General features: G+C 48.6%; 1 protein-coding gene across 1 annotated transcript; it reads right to left on the reverse strand.

Annotated features, from left to right (window-relative positions):
• Nucleotides 1-1644: 1644 nt before the first annotated feature.
• Nucleotides 1645-22597, reverse strand: LOC115408654 (uncharacterized). Its single transcript, XM_030119506.1, is given in 12 exon segments — nt 1645-1708; nt 1967-2016; nt 2941-3006; nt 3121-3756; nt 6481-7235; nt 7506-7686; nt 8205-8247; nt 10574-10623; nt 11725-12102; nt 17591-18135; nt 18138-20933; nt 22495-22597. Coding segments are annotated over 12 exon segments (5667 nt in total).
• Between the last annotated feature and the right edge of the window lie 2498 nt (nt 22598-25095).

Consider the following 25095-nt stretch of genomic DNA (forward strand, 5'->3'; position numbering starts at 1 on the left):
AGATTATTTTTTTTGAAAATGAATTTTATTCCCAATAAAAAGGCAGCCCAGCCACTACGTTTAAGTCCAAAATAGTAGTCTGAAAAATAAAACAAGCAACTGAGTTTGCACTTATTTAAATAAAATTAAGTGCAAGATAAAACAATTTCTCTGAGTTTTACACTTTACATAAACTAAGGTTTTTAAATGTACTAATTTGAATGATTTTTTTTATGAACTAAAGTCAAAGATAGAAAAACCCCTGAGTTTAAAGTTTGTGTTATTTGTGCTGCTCTCGGATCTCTGCTCTTCAGTTTCTCGGTCCTCTGCAGAGTTTGCCGTCGAGTTGCTGCCGGAGTTTTCATTTTTCCAGCACAACAGCGTCAGACTCTCGTCCACAAGCTTCGCCCTGAGGTGTTTAAACAAATTACTAGTGGTAAATGAACAACATCGCGCACCTCCTTTAGCAATTTTAGCATTGCAGAGTTAGCATTCTGCAAAGCTCGGCTCGTTTTCACTTATATAACAGAATTTCCACACCGGCGGAGTTCTGGTGAGACGAGCAGCCGTTCTGGATTCATTCGTGTTGTCTCTGCTCTGGATGAGACTCATGGAGAAGTCAGCCCGCTGCAGTGTAGCCCTGCGCCTGTCAGCGACTCCAGAGAGGAGCCTCTTCCTCTTTCATGTTTGTCGGCAGCTTGCATCCCATTTGGTTGCACTACCGCCAACTGCTGGTGAGGAGGGCTTACTACGCGTGGGGTTTTCTTGCCGTGAGTATCGGCGGCTGGGATCGGTAGCCTTCACGAGTACCCGATACCTTGAAATAAGGCCAGTATCGGCCCGATACCGATACCTGGTATCGGTACTCGCACATCCCTACTATCATACATTGAGACAGTTTTGGAACAATGTTTGAAAGAAATGGGAGTATTGTGTATCTGGAATGGATTTTAGATCTTTAAGTCCATCTCATGAAAAATGGGAGCAAAAACAAAAGTGTCGCATTTACATTTTTGTTGAGTGGCTGAGTGAGATACAGCAGGTAGGGGCTGCACCGTGCAGACAGTGATGGGTGTGAAGAAGAATTTTGAAGTGAATGTGAAGGTGAACAGGAAGCCAGTGCAGAGAGCGAAGGGTGGGGATGATGTCTTTATGCACCCTCATCAGGACCCGGGCAGCGCTGTTCTGAACATGCTGAAAGCTTTGGAGGCTCTTGCCAGGGATCCTGATGAGGAGTGCGTTACAGGAGTTCAGTCTGGAGGAGACAAAGACATGGATGAGCCTCTCTGCAGCTGGACGGGAGAGAGATGGCTGGAGTTTGGCAATGTTATGGAGGTGAAAGGAGGTGGTTTTGCAGATGTGAGATATATGATTGTGACGCGGAGTGGTAATGGAGTTTGTCAATTTCTCTGTCTAAACAAAGCCAACAACGCCACCCCAGGAATTGCACCTGGAGAATTAACTTAAAGCACACAGGTTCGGAACTTTACTGAGAGGCGGAGGCTAGTCAGTTGGTTTTAAGAAATTTTATTTACAGAAAGAAAAAAAATATTTATGACCATACTTTATTATAACAGTCTCTTTTTAAAAGGCCAAGAATCTAAAATAATGAAGCTTCTTATCTCACACACACACACACACACACACTTACGGTGAAAAAGGGGACTAGGAGCTGGGGCTTAACCGTGACTGGGGAGGGGGAGAACCAAAGGGGGGTAGAAACCTTAAACTAAGGGAAAAAAACACAAAAACTCAACACAGCAAACCAAAAAAAAGAAGTGCACCACAAACTAAACGGGACGACCACCACCAGGGGGAATCCACCACCACCACCACTTGACTCCACCACCAGCTCCTAGAAAAGAACAAAACAAATATTACAATTTATATAAAGAAAAAAATGAATTTCAGTTTTCCCACAATGAAGGGGGGGATAAACAGTGTCCCGATTGCGCAGCCTTCCTTCGGCGAGACTGCGGCAACATACATCAAACCCTCCCTGTAGTTGAACGAGGCGCTGTCCTTGCGGCGGCCACACTGAGCGCAGGGAGAGGTTACGAGCAGTTCAGGCTGCGACAGGACAGGTCTGCACAGCAGCAAGCAGCAACAGCGGAGTACAAAGGCAACAAGCAACAGATAATTGGCCGCGGAGGATCGAGGCAGGGCAAAACAGCAGCACGTCTGAAGTAAAAGTGGAGAAGAAATATTAGGTTGGAATATTGGAGCTCAACCACCACAATAACAGACATTCCTTACCACTTTTGAGCTGAAATGCAGCTCCTCAAAAGGGAGAGGCTCGAGCCGAGAGCTACACCGGTTGCCTAATGACAATACAGAAGCTAAGTTAGGCTAAAGCTAAGCTAACTTAGCTGCAGGAGCCCTGCACCCCACAAATGGAAAAACACGCTTACCAGCGATCGTGCCGCGAGAGGCATAGGTCCGCGTCTGTGTGCGTGACTGTCCGTGCTACAAATAGATGCTCTAATTAGAAAGAGATTTTTACAAATTCCCAAGAAGAGCGGAGCTCCTCTTACCTGCCGTGAGGCACCGAAGAACACGGAAGTGAAATGCCGGTAGGCGGGCAGATGCGTGACGTCAAAGGGGCAGACCAAGAAACGGCACTTTTATGGATCACCAGCTGGTGTGAGTGGCCAATGAGGGCCCAGGCCCTCAATTGAAATCCCACCTCCAACCACGTAATGCCACATCCATCCCCCCCATTTTGCATCGGCGGCCCGGCGATGCCTCCGAGCAACGAAAAGGAGCTTACAAGCCCTGACGTGATGGTGGTCGGACGACCGGCCTCGGGAGATTAAAGGGATTTTGGTGTTGACCAGCAGTTGGCCGTGTAGACCTACGCAATGATCCGCCAGAAGGAGCAGGATTGTCAGCAGGATCTTCCACCAGTGGTGGCGCTGCAGAGGAGGTACTCGGGCCACCCTCTGATGGTTCCGGCCTCACCTGAACAGGTGGTGGAGCAACAGTGACCGGCGGGGATGATGGACCCGAAGCTGTTGGCTGTGGAGCCTGCAATCTCAAAAACAAATCACCCTCAAGAGGGGGTTCATCCTCCACTACGGGAACTGCGGGCAAGATTGAGGGGCATACGACCGGAGCTGAAGCTGGTGCTTTGTCGCAAACCAGGGCCTTCAGCAGAGAACGATGCACCTTTTTAACTTTGTTCTCTTGACCCACTGGGGCCACAGCGTACACGGTCCCATCCTCAGATGGGATTTGAACAACCACATGGGTCTCCGGACACCACAGGTCATGGGTCTTTTGACGGCCTCTGATGCCGTAGTTGCGCAACAGCACAAGCTGGCCCTCCTTAAGAGGGGCTTCTCGCACATGCTGATCATGGTTGGCCTTTCTGCGGGCGGCAGCTAAACGCAACTTCTCTTGTGCTCCGTCAAAGGCCATTTGAAGGCGAGCTTGGTGCTCCCGCACCCACTCATGAATGCTTCCCTCCACCGGGTCTGGCACTTGACCCAGCAGGAAGTCAATCGGAAGACGTGGTTCCTGCCCAAACATTAGGAAAAATGGCGACTCGCCTGTTGACTGGTGAGGAGTCGTATTATACGCGTAGAGCACCTGAGGCAGGCATGAACACCAGTCCCTCTTACGGGACGTGGGCAGTGCATGCAGCAAATTATGAAGCGTCCGGTTGAAACGTTCGCACTGGCCATTGCCAGCAGGATGATACAGCGTAGTGCGAGACTTCACAATCCCATACATGTTGCACAACTGCTGGATGAGTGCACTCTCAAAGTTACGGCCCTGGTCAGAATGGAGGCGTGCAGGGACGCCAAACTTTGCGAACCACTCTGTAACCAGGACCTGTGCCACGGTGGAGGCCAGCTGGTTGCGGGTTGGGACCGCCAAGGTGTACTTGCTGAAGACATCCGTCATTACCAGAACATTCTCCAAGCCTGCTGGGGTTGGTTCCAGCAAGGTAAAGTCGACCGCCAAGATCTCGTTTGGCTTCGAAGCCAGTAAATGGCCCAGAAAAGCAGGGGCAGTGGGGTTGTTGTCCTTACTGAACTGACACCGTTCGCAAGTCCTACACCACTCGGTGACCTCACGGGTCATACTCGGCCAATAACAGCGGGAACGCAACAAAGCTAAAGTCCTCTCCACTCCTTGGTGCCCGTGTTCCTGATGGACCTGGTTTAAGACCTCCCCAACCAGAGCCCTGGGCAGGAGCACTTGACACAAGGCCCCACCACCATCAGGGCGAAACACCTGCCGATACAACAACCGGCCAAACTCGACAAGCCGATCCCATTGACTGAACAAAACAAGGGCGGGTTGGGAAAGAGTTTTCCGCTCCTCTGGAGTGGGCTTCCGCTGCTGCTTCCAGAAGGTCCAGGGGCCTTACCTATAAAGCTTGCGGCGCACAAAACGAGCCCCAAACCTTGCGGTGCCGCCCCTCTGCGCCAAAGCAGGTACCTATATACATTTTGCGAAGGGAAAAAATGCGCGTGACTTTGCGGTCCTCACCGCCAACAAAATAGGTGCCGTACGGGACCGCACAATTCAGAAAAACTACGTGGAGACGACTAAGCAGAAGGAAACGGAATTGAAAAGCCTTTATTTGTCTCGCACGGGGAAACTGCAGGGCTGCAGCGGCAAGAAACGTAGAAAGAAAAGTAGAAAAATACAAAGCCCAACCATACAAGGAAAAGTTAAATATAGTTTGTATGTAAAATTAGATATAATTGCATAACAGGAATATACTGACCGACACAACTAATTATTTAAGTTGAATTAAATATAACGGAAATAAATCGGAAGACACATTTAATTAAATAATAGATAGAAGCCGACAGATATAAATCAAACATAATTTACACCAAGATCCAAGACAGATATAACGAAATAAATAACAGACATAAGTTCGATATAATTTAAATATACATTTAAGACAGACAGTGAGTGGTGATGAGCACATGAGGGGAGACACTTTGAGGAAGTCATGTTCAGTGGCTTTGGAATGTTTACATCCTGTACCATCTCCTTTCTGCATCTTCTAAAATAAACACAAAATAAATAGTTCACAGGGAGCAATCAGACACATCACATATAAACATGTACAATGTCTTTGTCTCTGCACTTACAAATACCGACTGTCCCTTGTATGACAATTTTTCTCATGATACACACTTCAAATTGTTCACAATTAAATGGCAAATTGACACAAAAAATGTTTGCTATTTAGCCATGGCCATATCTGACGTCCGAACCCCGAATCATCCCGGGTTCACAGCCTCTATGCTGCAGCGCATTAAATCCTGCTGACTCCAGAGGCAAAACAATTTTGATAATGCCTGGACGCACAATCATATTGTGCAACCATTTCCACTACATTTTTATGTTAAGTTTTTTTTTTCCTTTTTTTTTAAAGGTGTTTCCGCAATGTTGAGACTCTATGAATTATGACAACTCACCTTCAAGTCGGACCACTTTTTTCACTTCAGCAGTAGTGGCCCGATGGCTCTGACCACGTTGTGGTCACCTGCTCCCACTCAATATTTTTCGTCTGTCCCTCCACTGCTGTGTCCTCCAGAGAGGACAGCAGACCGGCTCTCCACCTCACCAATAACGGCAGCAGCATCACCTCAGCCCTCCACAGCAGCAGATCCACCGCCTGCATGCGGCGCGTCTCACCTGCCGGCCACACTTGTGTTCTGCAGCGAGACGCTGATCGCCTTGAAAAGGAAAAGCTGCGTTGTTTTCTGCTGAATGTGCGATTAAATTGTAAATGCCATGATTATGCACACTTTTGCTCATTTGGCTGATCATAAAGTGTTTTCTATCGTTTTCGTTCGTTTCTTTATGTTTGGAATAAGATTTAAAATGTTGCTTTTTTTTTATTTGAGTGCTTCAACACAACCCGCCCGAATGTCATTAAAATCTTAATTTTTCGACACTTCATCCGCCTGATCCGCGGTTATCTGCAGGCTCCGCGCGTGCGCCTCACCGTCTAATATACCCAAATTTCATTCATGAGTTCATTTGCATACCCATATATGGTGCCAAGCGGTGGAGTTGGGGCGGGATTGTGGGTGTGATCGGCCACCGACACGTTCTCCGCAGGATTTGAAACCGTGACTTGGAAATTGCGAACAGCTGTGCGGCGCACTTTTTTTTGGCTCCCGAATTTTTTTTGCGGACAGAAGTTTGCGTTGCGTTCCCACGCACCATTATTGTCAGATTTTCCCGCAGGGTTTTATAGGTGAGGCCCCAGATCTCCTGAATAACAGGATCAGCCTGCTGTAAGGCATAAAGGTCAGCTGGGGCAAGTGCGGGGAAGACAGTCATCACAGACTGCGTCACCTGAAGCCTGGTAGCTTGCAGCGCTTGCTGCAACGACAAGGGCAAAGGGGTGCCTGGGACATCGAGGGTACTACCCTGGATGGTGGGCCGGGGTTGACGGGACAAGGCATCCGCATTTTTGTTAGACTTTCCTGATCTGTATCTCAGCTCAAAATCAAAGCAAGCTAACTGGGACGCCCAGCGTTGCTCAACCGCCCCGAGTTTTGCAGTGGCCAGATGGCTTAACGGATTATTATCGGTGAAGACAACACACTTTTGACCAAGCAAGTATTCCCTAAACTTGTCTGTCATGGCCCACTTGAGCGCCAACAGTTCTAATTTCATAGAACTATAGTTGGACATATTGCGCTCAGGGGGCCTGAGACCACGACTCGCATAGGCAATGGGTCTCACCTTGCCTGCCTGCTCTTGAGAGAGCACCGCCCCCAGGCCGAGGTGACTTGCGTCTACCTCCAAGATGAAGGGCAATGAAAAGTCAGCATACGCGAGGACCGGGGTGCTGATGAGCTTTGCCTTCAGGGCGTCAAAGCTTTCCTGGCAGTCATCACCCCAGAAATCAACACTGCCCGGAGGGGATTTCTTTTTAGACTTCCCAGAATGTTCAGCAACCCTGCGGTGCAACGGGGCAGCCAATTTCGCGAATCCATCAACAAATCGTCGGTAATAGCTTGCAAACCCCAGAAACGAGCGAAGCTCAGAGACATTGGTGGGGACTGGCCAGTTTGCAACCGCCTCAATTTTCCCAGGGTCGGGGGCCACGCCCTCGCAAGAAATTACATGGCCCAAGTAACTAACTTGACGCTGGAAAAAGCTGCACTTTGCAAGCTTAACTTTCAGCCCTTCATTGTGTAGCCTACCCAACACCTGATCTAGCCTCTCCAGATGCTGTTCAATACTAGACGAAAACACCACAATGTCATCTAGGTAAAGGAGCAACGACTGGCCCTGTTGGTCACCAAAGATTCTTTGCATTAGTCTTTGGAAGGTGCTGGGTGCATTGCATAACCCAAATGGCATACGATTCCATTCGAAAAGGCCGAATGGGGTGCAAAAAGCTGTCTTAGCACGATCGGCCTCCGTAACTGGAACTTGATTATACCCACTGGCCAAATCCATTGTCGAAAACCAGCAGGCTCCGCTCAGCGAATCAAGGGACTCTTCGATTCGGGGAAGGGGAAACGCGTCCTTACGTGTCTTGGCATTAAGCTGGCGATAGTCAACGCAGAGACGCAAACTGCCGTCTTTCTTGCGGACTAACACGATAGGGGACGCGTACGGGCTTGAACTCTCCCTGATGATCTGTGCCCTGAGCAACTGGTTAATGTGTTCCTTCACTAGTTCATACTCTGAAGGCGGGATGCGGCGGTATCGCTGCCGCACAGGCACCTCATCAAGAAGGGGGATGTCATGAGTGATCAGGTTGGTACACCCTAAATCCTGATCATGAGTAGCAAACACGGAAATATGCTTCCTCAACAAGGACCGCACCTGTTCCTGTTCGCAGGTGGATAGAGCAGACAGGTTTAAGGTGTCGATCGGATCAGGTGCCGGAGCTGCCGATGTCTGAGAAGCAACCGTGACAGCGACCGATGGGAGCTCAGTTACACCGGCAGGGAGACTAACTACATTCACGGTGTCCAATGTGCCCACCAAGGTACGGGGATAAAGGAGGACGTCATTGTCCCAGACGTTCACTACGGGAACAAAAGCCGTTCCTCGAACCACCTGAACCAGGGCCGGCGAGGCCAACAATCCAGCAGGCAAACCCGAGTCCAGCGGTTCAAACAGGACAGTAGTCCCCGAGTACTGTTCAGAGCAAGTAGCTGGTATTATTTTAATTGCACCTGCTGGAACCCGGACTGCCCCTTTCCCTCTGACCCTGACTTTACCTGGGTCCTCTCGAAGAGGTCGAACGTCAGCGGCATGACATTTCTGGAAGGCATCCAACAACGGGGTAGGGGACTCAGTGACAGGGGCTGTATCGAACAACGCAGCCCCATACTGTCCAAAGAGCTGTAGATAACACTTACGGAGAACATTCATCCCCAAAACACCAGGAACCTGCGGAGTACCACTGGGAGGGTCTTTAACGACTAACACTCCACAGTGGGGCATCACCGAACCACAAAGCTCAATCGTCAGCTCCAAATAACCAATATAAGGAATTGCCAGGCCATTGGCCGCTCTTAGCTGTAGCCAGTGACAGGCTTTCAAGTGTTCTTCTCCCCAAGGCTCAAAGTGCGCATGAAAGAAACTCTCCGTAATAGTGGAAACCATTGATCCCGTGTCCACCAGGCATTGCACCTTTACACCTGCCATATCAACATCAACGTGTGGGCACGACGAAATCAATTTGGGGACGTCCACTAGTTCGTGAACGGTGTTGGTTGAGCCCAAATGTGCCCCACCCGAGCTTTGGCTCTGAAGCGCGGTGGGTGCTAGTTTTCCGGCGGCTGCTGGGGGCGGGCCTGCACAGAGCGGGGAACCCGAGGGCCATCACAGTCTCTGGCATAATGACCAGGCTGCTGGCATCGCTGACATATGATGGGACCCTGACGGGGTGAGCGACTGCGCTGCGGAGCAGAGGTTTGTAAGATCGCAACGCTCCGAGTTAACAGGTCCAACTGTTCCTGTTGGTTTTTCAGCAGTTCTTTCATCTCGCTTACCTCTGATCGTGTGGGAGTAGTCTCCATCTGGTGGCCACTACGCATAGCGTACTGTATGCCAAGTGCTGAGGGCACTGAGTTACTCCGGCCCCGCATACCAGCTGGTAACCCTTCCAGTTCCCATCTCATTGCCTCCCCCCTGACCTCAAGCATCGTTGCCCGCGGGTGTTGGTGCGCATATTTTTTAAATTCGCGACGCAAAGAACCATCCAATACATGTTCAATGAACTGATCGCGCAATAGTGCTTCAGCGTTTGGAACATCCCCAGGGGCCTGTTGTTTAACCCTCTCCATGAGACCAAGCAAAGCGAGAGAAAACTCCACAAGAGTCTCCCCTTCTTGCTGTCTCCTGGAGAAGAAGGCCTCCTGCAACGCAACGTAGGACTCAGTACAGCCATAAAGCTCTTGGAGGATAGAAACAATCTGGGCAGGGTCCCCTCGTTCTGTAGTAGAACGGTATTTAATCTCATCCCGTGCCTCTCCCTCCAAGTGATCGAATAAAAAGAATGCCTGTTCTGCGGGTGACAGGTGCCGAGCCCTCATGCAGGCCTGTGCCTCCTCTACCCACTCGCCGATGCTGATCCCGGACCTTCCCCTAAACATGGGACATTTACGGTCCCTAGGTATAAAAACTAACCTTTCCGTAACTGGGGCGGCAGGTGGGTTAGGAGCAACAGAGGCTGCCGAGGTCCCGGCGCTGGAGCTGGCTGAAGCAGGGGCGCGATCCATGCGCAGCCTCTCATTGTCGGCTTGAAGCTGAGCAACCAAATCCCTTAGCTGCTGTAGCTCCTCCTCCATGGCTACAGACGCTCTTTACAATGAGATGCTCAGAGTGATGGCTGCTGTTTTGCCCTTCCAATAACAAAAGACAGAAGAAAATTATTAATGCTGCTTGGGACACACAGTAACAATACAATGCACACACTCAACAAAACAAGCCTCCACCTCGACACAGTAAATCCTGCCGACAACGCCAAATGTGACGCGGAGTGGTAATGGAGTTTGTCAATTTCTCTATCTAAACAAAGCCAACAACGCCACCCCAGGAATTGCACCTGGAGAATTAACTTAAAGCACACAGGTTCGGAACTTTACTGAGAGGTGGAGGCTAGTCAGTTGGTTTTAAGAAATTTTATTTACAGAAAGAAAAAAAATATTTATGACCATACTTTATTATAACAGTCTCTTTTTAAAAGGCCAAGAATCTAAAATAATGAAGCTTCTTATCTCACACACACACACACACACACACTTACGGTGAAAAAGGGGACTAGGAGCTGGGGCTTAACCGTGACTGGGGAGGGGGAGAACCAAAGGGGGGTAGAAACCTTAAACTAAGGGAAAAAAACACAAAAACTCAACACAGCAAACCAAAAAAAAGAAGTGCACCACAAACTAAACGGGACGACCACCACCAGGGGGAATCCACCACCACCACCACTTGACTCCACCACCAGCTCCTAGAAAAGAACAAAACAAATATTACAATTTATATAAAGAAAAAAATGAATTTCAGTTTTCCCACAATGAAGGGGGGGATAAACAGTGTCCCGATTGCGCAGCCTTCCTTCGGCGAGACTGCGGCAACATACATCAAACCCTCCCTGTAGTTGAACGAGGCGCTGTCCTTGCGGCGGCCACACTGAGCGCAGGGAGAGGTTACGAGCAGTTCAGGCTGCAACAGGACAGGTCTGCACAGCAGCAAGCAGCAACAGCGGAGTACAAAGGCAACAAGCAACAGATAATTGGCCGCGGAGGATCGAGGCAGGGCAAAACAGCAGCACGTCTGAAGTAAAAGTGGAGAAGAAATATTAGGTTGGAATATTGGAGCTCAACCACCACAATAACAGACATTCCTTACCACTTTTGAGCTGAAATGCAGCTCCTCAAAAGGGAGAGGCTCGAGCCGAGAGCTACACCAGTTGCCTAATGACAATACAGAAGCTAAGTTAGGCTAAAGCTAAGCTAACTTAGCTGCAGGAGCCCTGCACCCCACAAATGGAAAAACACGCTTACCAGCGATCGTGCCGCGAGAGGCATAGGTCCGCGTCTGTGTGCGTGACTGTCCGTGCTACAAATAGATGCTCTAATTAGAAAGAGATTTTTACAAATTCCCAAGAAGAGCGGAGCTCCTCTTACCTGCCGTGAGGCACCGAAGAACATGGAAGTGAAACGCCGGTAGGCGGGCAGATGCGTGACGTCAAAGGGGCAGACCAAGAAACGGCACTTTTATGGATCACCAGCTGGTGCGAGTGGCCAATGAGGGCCCAGGCCCTCAATTGAAATCCCACCTCCAACCACGTAATGCCACATGATGATCAAAGCTAAGATGGTGGTCAAACCTGACACCTAAATTAGTAACGGAGGAGAAAGGGGAAAGTTGTGGCCAAGAAAGGAGACAGAGGAAATGATGGAGGAACAGAGCTGGTGAGGAGTGCCAATATGAATGGCTTCCATTTTGGAGATGTTCAGCTGTAAGAAATTTTCACTCATCCAAGCCTTTATCTCCTCCAGGTGGTGGAGTGGAGGAGGGGGTGGATGTGGAGTTGGATGGAGACAATTCTTTCAAAGATTGTAGCGATGAAGGGGAGACTGGAAATGGGTCTGTCATTTGACAGAGGTTCAGGATTGAGAGAGAGTTTTTTGAGAAGGGGTTTGATGATAGCTGTTTTGAGGCTGGTTAGTGGTGCATGAAAGTCAAGTAAAGCCTGAAGGTTTTTACTGTAGTAGTTCAGTGACTGACGTGTCCAGGAGGAGGAGAAAGGAGCTGCAGATGTTGATTGAGGGAGGTGGAGTCAATTTTCCTGAGGTTCCTGAAGGAGATGAGGCGTTGTGGTTTGGCGAGGGTGGAGGGGAGAGGGATCCTGAGGGTGACTGCGTGGTGGTCTGAAATGCCTATGTCCTGGATTTGAAGGTCTAAGATGTGGATGTCGTCAGAGATGACCAGGGGGAGGAGCTCCAGGTCGAAGTCCCCGCTACTAGCCGGGCAGACCATATGGAGCAAGTGGAGGAAGCAGCCAGGTTCAACCCTGGGTCCTCCGAGCTGGCTGACCAGCCCTTTGGTCTGGTGGCCCATCATGACGACGATGACGTGCTGGACATCGGTCTGGACATGCATGGGCTGTCGGAGGACGAGGGCTTGCCACCAGAGCAGAGCACCCAAAACTCTTTTTAGTTGAAATAATTTATTCAACTCACACTGTTATCCCAGTGGTTCAATAAGTGAATTTTTTCCCATAATGTCTCTCTGCAAATATGAGAAAAAGGAATTAACAGGATTGCACACTTCTCTATTACAATGGTAGTAGAATGAAAATAAGTGGTTTTAATGATAGTAAATGGGCCCAAAATCGTCTCCAGGAAAAAGTGTGATTTTGATTTGTCTGCAGATGTTATTGAAATGTCAACATGCATTAAAAAAGAATTAAAAACTGAGCATCTGGCCCAAATCTTTTTTTCCACCTTAAAGTGGTACCAACTGAAAGCCACCTGTGGCCCACCGCTCCTATTTGACATGTGGGCCACATATTAAACTGAACATCTGGCCCACCTTAAAGAAGGCACCACCTCCACCACATCTAGGCCATGTTTGGTTCACATGCTGCCAGTGCCGACCGAATGCCAACTGTGCCAGCTTCCAGCCAAATGTGGGCCAAATATCTCTGCTATGTGGGTTGCCTCTGCACTGCAGTCTGTGCTCTCTGTCTCTGTCTCTGTCTCTCTCTCTCTCTCTCTCTCTTTCTTCTCTCTCTCTCTCTCGTACATCCCTGCAGGATCTCTGACAGTGGAGCTGGAAGTTCGTGGTCCAAGTCTCCTGCCTGCATCACATCTGCAGCAAGTAGATTTAAATCTGTTTGCTTTTTGTGCTCTGTCTCAGTCCAATTGTATTTTCTCCTAACTAGGGCTGAACGATATGGGCAAAATTTCATATCTCGATATCCATGCCAGATATCTCGATATCAATACAATATATTACAATGGATTCAGTGAAAGTTAAGCATTTTTTAGAAAAATAAAAACATCATAATACAAAAGGATGTAAAAAAAAATGCAGTTTTATTTATCAGAACTCACTGCCACTACCACCAAACTCGTTTGTGCAGATTCTGCAACCGCCCTCTGCCATCAGCTGTCAACCAGTAATGGAGGTTTGTGGTTGGCTGGCCCTACCTGTGCATGGTCGAGCTTACATGCAGGGCAAGCAGGGGAAATCTTGATATTGCTGATTTTGAGAAACTAATGTCCTGAATGTTCATATCCCGATATCGATATGATAACGATATATCGTTCAGCCCTACTTCGAACCCCTCACCATGAAGAGAGCAGCAGAAATCCACCACTTGAGTCTGGTCCTGCAAAGGTCTCTTCATGTTAAAAGGGGGGTTTTCCATTCCTCTGTCTCTGATCTTTCCACGTGTGGAATTGTTGGTTTGATTTTCTGTAGAATTTCCCTGAATTGACTTTGATATTTGACACAACCAAAAGTAAAGTAAACCGAAGTCATTGTTAAAGGCATATTCAAGGATTCTCCGCCGATTTCGTACAACACGGCCGATTTGGGCTGTGGGAGCGCGCACGGCAGCCGCATGTCAGTTTGTTTATATCCGCGCAGCTGGAGCATCGTCCTTCCGCATAGGATTAAAACACATTTGTCATCATATCGGACTCTTCTTCCAATCATACATAAGAATACGATTCGTAAAGTGGTGTCTTATGTGTTTATGCAACAGAAACACATCTGAATGGGATAATAAGCATGTTACCTGGCCAGAAACGTCGCCACGTCGTGATCAGTCCCAAATCCCTTTTGTGCTTCGAATGTCCGCCATCTCGTAAAGGAATCTCCGAGTAAAACACGTGTTTTGCCTTTCTTTTCTATGGCCTTTCTTCTATCCTCTGCCATCTCAAACAATGTTCTTTCTTTGTGGCAAGCCATCTTCAGAGGTGTTCACGGGAGGAGCAAGCCGCTTCTGAATGATAGCCGCTCCCACTGCATGTCACGTCCGAAACAATGCTCTGCACAAGCGTGGCTCGAAACCAGAAGGCGCACAAAGGCGGCGACTCGACATGATATGTCATCACGCAAAGGCGTTCCCACATTGATTGGCATTATGACTGCCCAATTACCATTAGGAACCATACAACGCTGATTGGCTCTAAGGATCCTCCAGTATCCCTTTAAAGCGACACTAAGGAACTTTTCAACCTTAATAAAACATTTTAATATCTTTTGTGATGATACATGGACTTACAACTAGTTGAATGACCCCTCTGTCACGGGCTGAGGGCGTCAGTATTTTTTTCACTTAGACTATGCAACTGTGAGGAGGGTGGTAGGAACCCTGCACACTGAAAAACTCCAAATGTGTGGACTGCTTTACGGCATGGTCTCCGAGGGGGGAAAGCAGTACAAAAACAAAGTTACGTTTACCAAAGTTAAACGTCTATTTTCTGCATCATGATATAACATTGCTTAGCCACCATTAGATTCATTACCTCGTCGCTATCCATCCTTCACACAGCCACTGGAAACAAATGTAGGCGAGTTCAGTGAGACAGCATGCCACCGGGAGCAGCATTTTACGACGCCACGCGCTAGTCCTCATGGGAACTGTAGTATTCGTTCAGGCAAAATGCTACCGCTTTTGTCCACTGGCGCCGCCAAAATGAATGAAAACTGAAAGTTCCTTAGAGTCCCTTTAAGTGAATAAAAAACATAAACGCACCGATATTATCCATGCTGATGAAGTTGTTAAGAGTGAAAACACAGATAGTCATAAACCATGTCCCAAAACAAAAACACATATAGAGCCAATAAACAGGTCATATTTGTCACACACAGAACAACACATACTAACGCATAAAATAACCATAACATACAGCTCGGTATTGCTTCTGTTTGTTTGACCTATTGCATTATTTTGTTAACCTTGCAGAGATTAAATTTCAAAAATGACAAAAGTCATGCACAGTGCTTTCCACTGAGACTTTTGAGAATATTCATTGTGGTTTGCAGTGTTCACTTTCGGTCAGTATGAAACAGAAGGTAATGATGAAGTGTAATTGCTGGTCCAACATAACTGTGCTGCAGTGACCTCACCTGTATGTAGGAATTCCAAATACCATGTCCTATATCACTCTTTGGGCAAAACCTACAACCAGCAAATAAAAAAGACTCCAGCGTCTACCATCTAATCTATGTTGTCTCTATCTTTTCAGGCACAAGGACATAGACTCCTCTGACTGGCCTGTTGCTTTGCTTTCAGTACAGATACAGCAGCATGTTTTGTGCAGGCAGGAGTGAAGATTTTATCAATCAGTCAACATGGAGAAAGTCCACTGGACTGTTTGTGCAGTGCTTATTTTTATTTATTTATTTTTTTGCCATTGTGCACTCCAACCCAGTTTCTGCTAAGAATGGTGGAAAACTTCCAGTTGTGCTTTATGTACTTGTTTATTCGGTGTTTCTTTTTTTAAAATGTGTGTATTTGTATGTTTTACCACACAGTACGGTTGACAACTTTGAAAATGCTAGCCCTATTTGATCCGATTCAGCTTTTCTCTTTTTACTGCAGAAAAGTCAGGAAATTGTTCTACAAGCTGGACTGGAGCCTGAACGATTTGCCCCGAGCCTGGTCATGACCCAGGTTTTTCAGTAAAAAAAAAACAAAAACAAAAAACAAAATTTGTTTGATAAATGTCGTTTTCTTTCCCACAGTCGTAAAAGTTGGAAGGTGTCCCATGTTCACTGGTCCAAAGAATGACAACTGGCAAGAAATGACTGTCGGTCCAAGGAATACGAAGTGCTGCCATAACGGATGTGCATCTGTATGCATTGTGCCCATTTTGACAAAATCAAAACATCAGCCAAAAACTTCACATCCGCTGTTGTGATTGTTTTTTGTTTTTTTGGTGTGTGTGTGTGTGTGTTATGTATCTTGACTGTCTGTATGCTTCCCTCAGGTTACTGAGAACTAAGCAACAACCTGTGGACAAGCCTCCCGAGGCCACTGTTGGTCAAAGAATTTGGATCCCCTCTTCATGGAATTTTGCAATGCATGTTAAATTATGATGAATGAGATAAATGGTCACTTTACTGAACAAAATACAGGAAATGCTGCTGGGTGGTACTAAGAGATGAGACACCAATCAAATTTGATTTGTAACTGCAGATAGAATTTGTAAAAGAATAATAAAAGACGGTAGATGTACGTCAATTGATGTCTATACTTCCATTTAAAATCTGCCTTTGAATGATCAGGTCTCTATGGCTGCATCTCTGTCATATCACATGACACACTTTGCAATATGGTTGTTTTTTCTGTAGTGACATTACTCATTAATAAAAGTTGTAACGCATCTATTTTTATATAGTAACTCTTGTCGCTGGTCACTATTCTAACACCAATCCTACTTTTTAAAATAAACCAAGAATAAAAAAAATAATAACCTGCACATCCCCCCCACCAAAAAAAAAAAAAAAAAAAAAAGTGGTTGGTGGACAAAATACCAGATTATTCAAAATCAGCTGTCAGAGCATCAGGGTGTAGTACTATATTTAAGTCTCATTAGACCTGAACAGATTACTCACTTTAATATACATATTTTAAGTTTAAACACGAATGAACGCAGGAACCCATACGTTGCATTGGCATAGCAGAGTAACAAAGTAAAAAAGGCAGCGTAGAGATCTGCCTTTTTGCGTACATGATTTTTCGATTGTAACTGAGAGAAATGTAGAACAGCTCAGAAATGGAAGTCGAGGCAGTTATGTAGAGGGTAAAAAGTACATACTTTATTGTTACTCCAGTGGACACAGAACCAGACAACATTTGCCACCTTAAAGATAAATACGGTGAGAAGCAACAACACACAACTTGATTAAAACGCGGCTGAGCAACGCACACCCCCCAGGTCTGTTCCTGAGCCTTGCCTGGTGTTTCCTACAAGGAATCACACAAAGAAGACAACCAAGACCAAATTAAATCAACCTAACAATCCAACCAGCTAACACACTGACCCAGCTGGGGCAGAGTCGAAAAAAACAGAAGAAAGGAAAAAAGGGCAATAAACAAAAAGAAAAACAAAATAAAACAAGACAAAACAAGGCAACAGAGGCAACTCGGCTGCCCCGACCCGCACACTGGAACCTAAAAAGAAACAAAATAGAAAATATTAATATATGCCAATGCCGAGCCAGAGGACACGCCTGTGCCACATACCTGCTCCCACAGAGAAGTGCCAAGGGGGAGGAAGCGTGCGCTCACCGAATTTATTCCCTCCCCCAACACAACCCAGCTGGTCGTTGGTTCCTGCCACAGCTGTGAGGCATCACCACTAACCAGCCGGTTACACTCACCCCCCCCAAGTTTTATCAGCGGCCCGCTGATAAAATAACACTAAGTCCAGGGGCGAAAAATGCCTGCATCTAAACTGCCAGAACCCATTACCTGGGAGGCCGTAGCCCGACATGCTTCCCCCAGCACTGTCCGTGGAAGACGATGCACATTTGAATGCTGCCCTGCTGTTGTCCTGGTCGTTCTGCGTGGCACAACTGGGTTAGCACAAGGGTCCCTCAGGGTGTGAGGGCGGGATGTGGCTGTCCCCACCTCAGGCTGCTGCTCCAGGAGCGCTTGTCGTGCGGGTGCTGAGTGAGCTGGGGTGGACTGATCACCTGTGGGTGCCGGTAACACCACCCATACTCCATCGTCCACATCATCCTCCTCCTCACTTTGCGACCTTGATGCCACTTCCGGTGACTGCAGGAACTTGGACCGCATCTGCACAGGTGAACAAGGCAGGGCCGGCTTCAACATTGTCCGGTGCACCTGCTTCACCCGAGACCGGTCCTGAACTGGGGCGACCGAATACACCACCCCGCCTGGCTCCGGCGGCTTCACCACCTCAAAGACGGTGGACCCCCAAGCATCATGGATCTTGCTACGGTCACGAGCTGTATGGTCCCGCAGATACACCCTTTGGCCTGCTGCCAATGGCTGATCCAACACCCTTTGGTCGTGTCTCTCCTTTCGCCGCTTGGCTGCTGCCCGCATCTGGTCCTTGGCAGTCCTGAATGCCACGTCCAACCGCTGGCGATGCTCCGCCACCCAGTCACACACTCTTCCCTCAGAGGGCTCAGGAAGATGACCAAGCAGAAGTCCACCGGTAAGTTAGGCTCCTGGCCAAACATGAGGGAATGTGGGGACTCACCCGTCGACTGGTGAGCAGTACAGTTGTAGTTGAAGACCAGCTGGGGGAGATGCTTGGGCCAGTGGCACTTCTGATCTGGAGGGAGGGTGCGCAAAAGGTTATGCAACGTTCGGTTAAACTTTTCGCACTGACCATTTCCCTGTGGATGATAGGGTGTAGTTCGGGTCTTCTTCACTCCGTACAACGCACACAGCTGCTCAACCAAGGCACTCTCAAAATTCCTCCCCTGGTCAGAGTGAATGCGGGCTGGAACTCCGTAACGGTAAAACCATTCCTTCACCAGAACGTCCCCCACCGTCGCTGCCCTCTGGTCTCGAGTTGGTATCGCCTGAGTGAACTTGGAAAAGACATCGGTCATCACCAGCACAAGCTCTTTTCCATCTCGGGATGGCTCCAGTAGAGTGAAGTCAATGGCCAGCACTTGGTTGGGTTTAGCAGCTAGTAGATGACCCATGGGTGCTCTGACCCTCGGCTGTGTGCATTTAGCAAGGGCACACCGCTCACAACGCTGACACCACTCCTTCACCTCGTGGCCCATCCCCGGCCAGTAGCACCTCTGCCTCACCAACTCGGTGGTCCACTCAATGCCTTGATGCCCGTGGTTCTGATGAAGCTGCATCAACACTTCCTCTTTGAGGCTCTCCGGCAGAAGAAGCTGATGAACCTCCTCCCCACCATCCGGACGAAACAGCCGACGATACAGGAGACCTCCAGCCTCCACAATTCGACCCCACTGACGGGCCAGCCCCCGCACCTGAGGGCTCAGTTCCTGCTTCTCGGACTGGCTGGGCTCCCTCCGCTGGCGCCAGAAGTGGAGGAAGGCTCCAATGGTGGGGTCTGACTGCTGAAGAACCTGCAGATCTGCTGGGGTACGAGAGGGAAGGACGGTCACTTCAGACTGCACTGCAACCTGCTGCTTCCCCCGCTTTGTCCACTTCCGCAGGACGTCAGGCACCGCTGTACCCGGGAGGACCCACCCGAGCCTGTCGGGGGTGTCAACCATGGCCTGCCTGGAAAGGGCATCTGCATTCTTGTTGATGCGGCCTGGACGATAGCGGACACTGTAGTTGAAAGCAGACAACTCAGCAACCCATCGCTGCTCCGTGGCACCCAACTTGGCGGTCTCTAGGTGGCTCAAGGGATTGTTATCTGTCCAAACTACACATGTCTGGCCCCACAGATATTCCCTGAACTTCTCTGTAATCGCCCACTTCATGGCCAGGAATTCCAATTTCATGGAGCTATAGTTCCTCTCGGCTGGGTGCAAACTTCGGCTGGCATAGGCGACAGGTCTCACTTTGCCATCCTGCTCCTGTGACAGCACCGCACCTAGACCCATATGGCTGGCATCGACCTCAAGGATGAAGGGGAGAGAAAAGTCAGCAAATGCCAAGGTGGGGGCGCTTACCAGGCAGGACTTCAACTTCTGGAAACTTTCCTCACAACCCTTGGTCCAGCCAGCCTCCAAACCCTGGCCTTGTCCCCTCCGTTTCTTTGTTCCAGCTGATTCAGAAACCAACCGATACAGGGGAGCAGCCAGCGTTGCAAAACCCTCCACAAGACGTCGGTAGTAGCTGGCGAAACCAAGGAAAGATCTGAGCTCCGAAACGTTGGTTGGATGCGGCCAGTCAGCAACAGCAGAGATCTTGCTTGGATCTGTGCAAACTCCCTCCTGGGAGATAAAATGGCCCAAGTACCGAACCTGCTTCTGAAAGAAAAAACACTTCTGCAGCTTAACTTTCAGTCCTTCCTGCTGCAGGCGATTCAAAACAGAGTCCAAGCGGCTTAAGTGCTCATCAACACAGGAGGAGAAGACAATGATGTCGTCCAGGTATAACAGTAACGACTGACAGTGCTGCACCCCGAACATCCTCTCCATCAGCCGTTGAAAGGTTCCTGGTGCATTGCACAACCCAAATGGCATTCGGTTAAATTCAAACAAGCCAAATGGGGTGCAAAAAGCAGTCTTTGCTTTGTCACCCTCTGTCACTGGTACCTGGTTGTAGCCGCTGGCCAAGTCCATTGTAGAAAACCATTTTGCCCCCGATAGTGCATCCAAGGACTCCTCAATGCGAGGGAGTGGAAAGGCATCCTTCCTGGTCTTCCGGTTTAACTGCCGATAGTCCACACAAAGACGCAGAGTCCCATCCTTTTTCTTCACCAGCACAATAGGGGAAGCATACGGACTACAGCTCTCCCTTATCACCTGGGTTTCTAACAGCTGGTGAATGTGGGCTTTAACGGTGTCATACTCGGACGGAGGAATACGCCTATAACTCTGCCGCACCGGGACATCATCAAGGAGCGGAATGTCATGCGTGATTAGGTCGGTACAGCCGAGGTCACCATCGTATGCAGAAAACACCGGCTCATGACTCAGCAACAGAGCCCTCACTTTATGCTGCTCCACCTCTGAAAGAACAGACAAATCCAGAGCCCTGATTTGTTCCTGCACTGAGCTACTCCCCTGAACCTGAGAGTTCACTGTGGCAACTCCCCGTGGCAGTCTAGGCCTGACTTCACTAACCCCCTGTGGCAGACCTGCAACCTCTGTTTGCGACAGAAGCCCTACGGGTTGACGAGGGTGAAGCACCGCTGATGTAACACCAACATTAACCACCGGGATGTAAACAGTGCCCCTGATAACCTTGACCAGTGCCGGGGAAACCAACAGCCCCTCTGGGAGCCCATGTTCCGAGGTGAGGGGCTCCACCAAGACCGACCCAGAAGACCCCAACTGTGCTGAACAAGTAACGGCAACCACCTTGGTAGTACCCCCAGGTACCCACACTGACCTCCTTCCTCTAAGCCTTGCTAACCCTGCCTGGGGACTAGGGGTCTTGGTATCTGCCTGCTGGCAGAACTGGAGGGCTCTCAACCATGCCTCTGGGACGCCGGATGCACCAGGAACGTTAAACAATGCAGGACCATGCTCCGCGAAGAGAACATCATAACAGGCTTTAATAATGTTCATTCCCAAAATCCCTGGAGCCTCAGATGGGGTGGCCTGCTCTGGGGGGTCCCTCACCACTAATACACCTCGTCTAGGAATCAAGTTGCTGAACACCTCAACATCAGGTTCCATGTAGCCTACATAAGGTATCCCCAAACCATTAGCAGCTCGAAGTTGTAACCAGTGGCAAGACTTCAACTTATCCCTGAAGTGTTTTCGGAAGAAGCTCTCTCTAATGGTGGATACCATAGACCCTGTGTCTAACACACACCTAACCTCAACCCCTGCCAATTTAATGTCCACTTGGGGGCAAGGGGCAATTAACCGGGCCACCAGCGCCTCATCTGCTTGGCTAGGGTCTGCAGAGCCTGCCAATTCCCCACCTAGTGTTTGGCTCTGCACACTAGGCGGCTCTAGTTTTCCGTTGACTGAGAAGCCACAGCAACAGCTTGAGTTCTGGCAATGTGAAGGGGATTAGCAGGGCCAGATGAAACACGGGCATTATCACACTCACGGGCATAATGGCCTGCTTGCTGACACCGTCTACAAATAATGTTACTCGAGCGACTCTGCCTGGGGCCCAGGGGTGCCTGCATTGCCTTAATGGCCTCGGTGAGCTGGTTAAGTTGCTCCTGCTGCTTATGCACCAAGATGGTCAAAGCTGCAAGTTGTTCAGCAGTGGAGCTGCTCGGTGGGCCATCTCGGTTACGCTGAACACTAGAGCTTTGGACACCACAAAAAGGGGAAACAGAGCTACTTTTACTATTCACTGGGCTGCCCTCACGTTCCCATCTAATGGCCTCAGCGCGTACATCCAGTAGGGACAATGAAGAATCGCTGCGTACCAACCTCTTCAGTTCCCTGCAAAGATCAGAATTTTTGACATTCTCCACAAACTGATCACGCAGCAGAATGTCGGAGTTAGTCATTCTATTTGGGGCGCTAGCGACAACTTTCTCCATTAAGCAGTGTAAGGCATGAGAAAATTCTTGCAGTGATTCCCCCTCCAACTGCCTCCTGGAAAAGAAATCCTCCTGCAGAGACACGTAAGACTTCGGGCACCCATAAAGATCCTTCAAAATAGTTAAAACTCGCTCTGGGTCATCACGGTCTGCACGTGGCCTGTACTTGATTTCATCCCTGGCTTCACTCTCCAAATGATCAAAAATGAAACTGGCCTGATCATCAGGACCCAGGTGTCTTGCCCTTATACTGGCCTGTACCTCATCCACCCACTCATCTACCCCAATACCATGAGTACCCCGAAACATAGGGCACTTCCTCTCTCGTGGGAGGTAGATGATGCGTTCGGGGGGGCAGTGTTCATCATTGTCCTGGGGGCACTCGGACCCGGCTGTGCTCCTGCCCGCGCCGCGACCTCCTCCTGGAGTCGCCTCTTATCCTCTCGCAGCTGTCGCACTTGCTCTCTGAGGTCCTGCAGCTCCTCCGCCATGGTCGTGGAACAACTCAGCAGCAGCCACCCAGGTTTTCAGTCAGCAGCCACCCAGGACCAGCAGCAAGTCCCACACTGCGCCAACTGTTGCCTTGTTTGAAAAAAAAAAAAAAAAAAATGAAGAAAAAAAAGAGAGAAAGAGAAAAAAACACGAGAAAAGAAAAAAAAAAACTACCTATACTATGCTCTGCTTACAGCAACTGCCTGCTCGTAACCACAAACAGTGCAACCGTAAAATACCACACGTCCACAAACACTAAATAAAACTCCACACGCCTCTAATTTTGAGCTGATCCTGCCGACAACGCCAAAAGTGTAACCGAGAGAAATGTAGAACAGCTCAGAAATGGAAGTCGAGGCAGTTATGTAGAGGGTAAAAAGTACATACTTTATTTTTACTCCAGTGGACACAGAACCAGACAACATTTGCCACCTTAAAGATAAATACGGTGAGAAGCAATGACACACAACTTGATTAAAACGCGGCTGAGCAACGCACACCCCCCAGGTCTGTTCCTGAGCCTTGCCTGGTGTTTCCTACAAGAAATCACACAAAGAAGACAACCAAGACCAAATTAAATCAACCTAACAATCCAACCAGCTAACACACTGACCCAGCTGGGGCAGAGTCGAAAAAAACAGAAGAAAGGAAAAAAGGGCAATAAACAAAAAGAAAAACAAAATAAAACAAGACAAAACAAGGCAACAGAGGCAACTCGGCTGCCCCGACCCGCACACTGGAACCTAAAAAGAAACAAAATAAAAAATATTAATATATGCCAACGCCGAGCCAGAGGACACGCCTGTGCCACATACCTGCTCCCACAAAGAAGTGCCAAGGGGGAGGAAGCGTGCGCTCACCGAATTTATTCCCTCCCCCAACACAACCCAGCTGGTCGTTGGTTCCTGCCACAGCTGTGAGGCATCACCACTAACCAGCCGGTTACACGATGGTGAAACCGACTGCGCCTGCGCGAACACAAATCATTGCGACGATATGACAGATAAAGGCAGAGCAGCACTGTGCCTTCAGGAGAGGGTGTGGCCTTCACTGTAACACAGTGCAAGGGGAAGTTACTTGTGCAGCTTCTCTGCTTGGCCAGGAGGAGTCTGTGTTGAGTCATTTTTACTAGGCTGTGAAAAGCACTAAATGCCGTCACTTTCAAACTGAAAGGTACTATATATAGTATTATATCGGAAATTAAAATTTGAAAAATTATATATAAAATAATAACAATAAAGCAACTGAAAAAAAATTAGATAAACTAATTATTAAAATGGAATGATTTCATTTTTTCCTATCAGCCCAGGGTAGGCAGTGCTTACCCTGCCTACCCTGACTGCACGTCACTGGTTGCCAAGTGATATGGAATATTTACAGGTGGGTCAACAAGACACAAAGAAATGCTGAGGGCTGAAAACCAAACGCTGGGCAGGACTGGACGAGACACACCAGACTATAATCCAGCGTAATCTGCAGGGAGGGGAGGGCGCAAAAAGGAGAACACAAGTAAAAAGACTCAGGGAACAGGAACATCATGATCCAGATACCGTATTTTCAGCACTATAAGGCTCACTGGATTAATAGGCGCACAGTCAATGAATGGCTTTTATTAAAAAAAATTTCACCACATTTTAAGGCGAATAGGATGTATAGAATAGTATGAGCGAAATACATATAGGCAGTCCAGGTGGTTACATTCTCAGTTGAAATGTGTGAGTAAAGCGACATATCAGAGCGAGTTTGACTGAGGATCGCTCCTCTTCACGGATATGCAGCTCAGAGCGCGGCCAAGACTGGTCTGACTCGCTTGGTCACCAGGGTTCAGCCAGCTGCGGTCTTCTGAGTGAAGTGCCCCACTGACAGCTCAGCCGCAGCCGGCCAGCCGCGCCCGGCGTCCCGGCGGGTGGGCTGCCGGGCGGGGGCCGGCCGTTCTCGGAGTCGCAGTATGCAGGCTGCCGCCGGGTGTCCAGCCACTTCCCACGTCGGCCGGCTGTGCAGCCGCGTGCCGTGCTCCGCGGTTGGGAGGGTGGAGAATGTGCCTGAAGCTTCATGTGTGCTGCTCTGTTTAAACTAGCCAGTTTATCAGCTTAGCAAGCAGGGGTTGTTTGCTCATGTGATCAGGGTGATTACCGTAATTGCCGCAAAAAAGGCGCATCGAATTACAGAAAATTACAGGCTTTTACGTGCGCCTTACAGTGCGTAAAATACGGTACAATTAAAAAAATAAATACAAAGGTTAACCAAAAGGTTATTTATAATTGGAGATAATTAATAGGTGTAGCTTTTAAGACAGAAGTTCAATGTGTTGACATCAAGTCGATTAAAAAAATGAGGACATAGAATTCATGAATTCATGAGACTAGACGCCTCATGTCTGATCACATTTAGAAAAACGACAGTGTGTATCTACTGTGTTTGAGGATGAGCAGTGGCAGAGGAAGAAAAAAGTAATTGGGGAGGCCAGGAAGAAATATGTGCCTCTCCTGGGATGGCC

This window comes from Salarias fasciatus, chromosome 20, assembly GCF_902148845.1.
Source record: "Salarias fasciatus chromosome 20, fSalaFa1.1, whole genome shotgun sequence".
NCBI lineage: Eukaryota > Metazoa > Chordata > Actinopteri > Blenniiformes > Blenniidae > Salarias > Salarias fasciatus.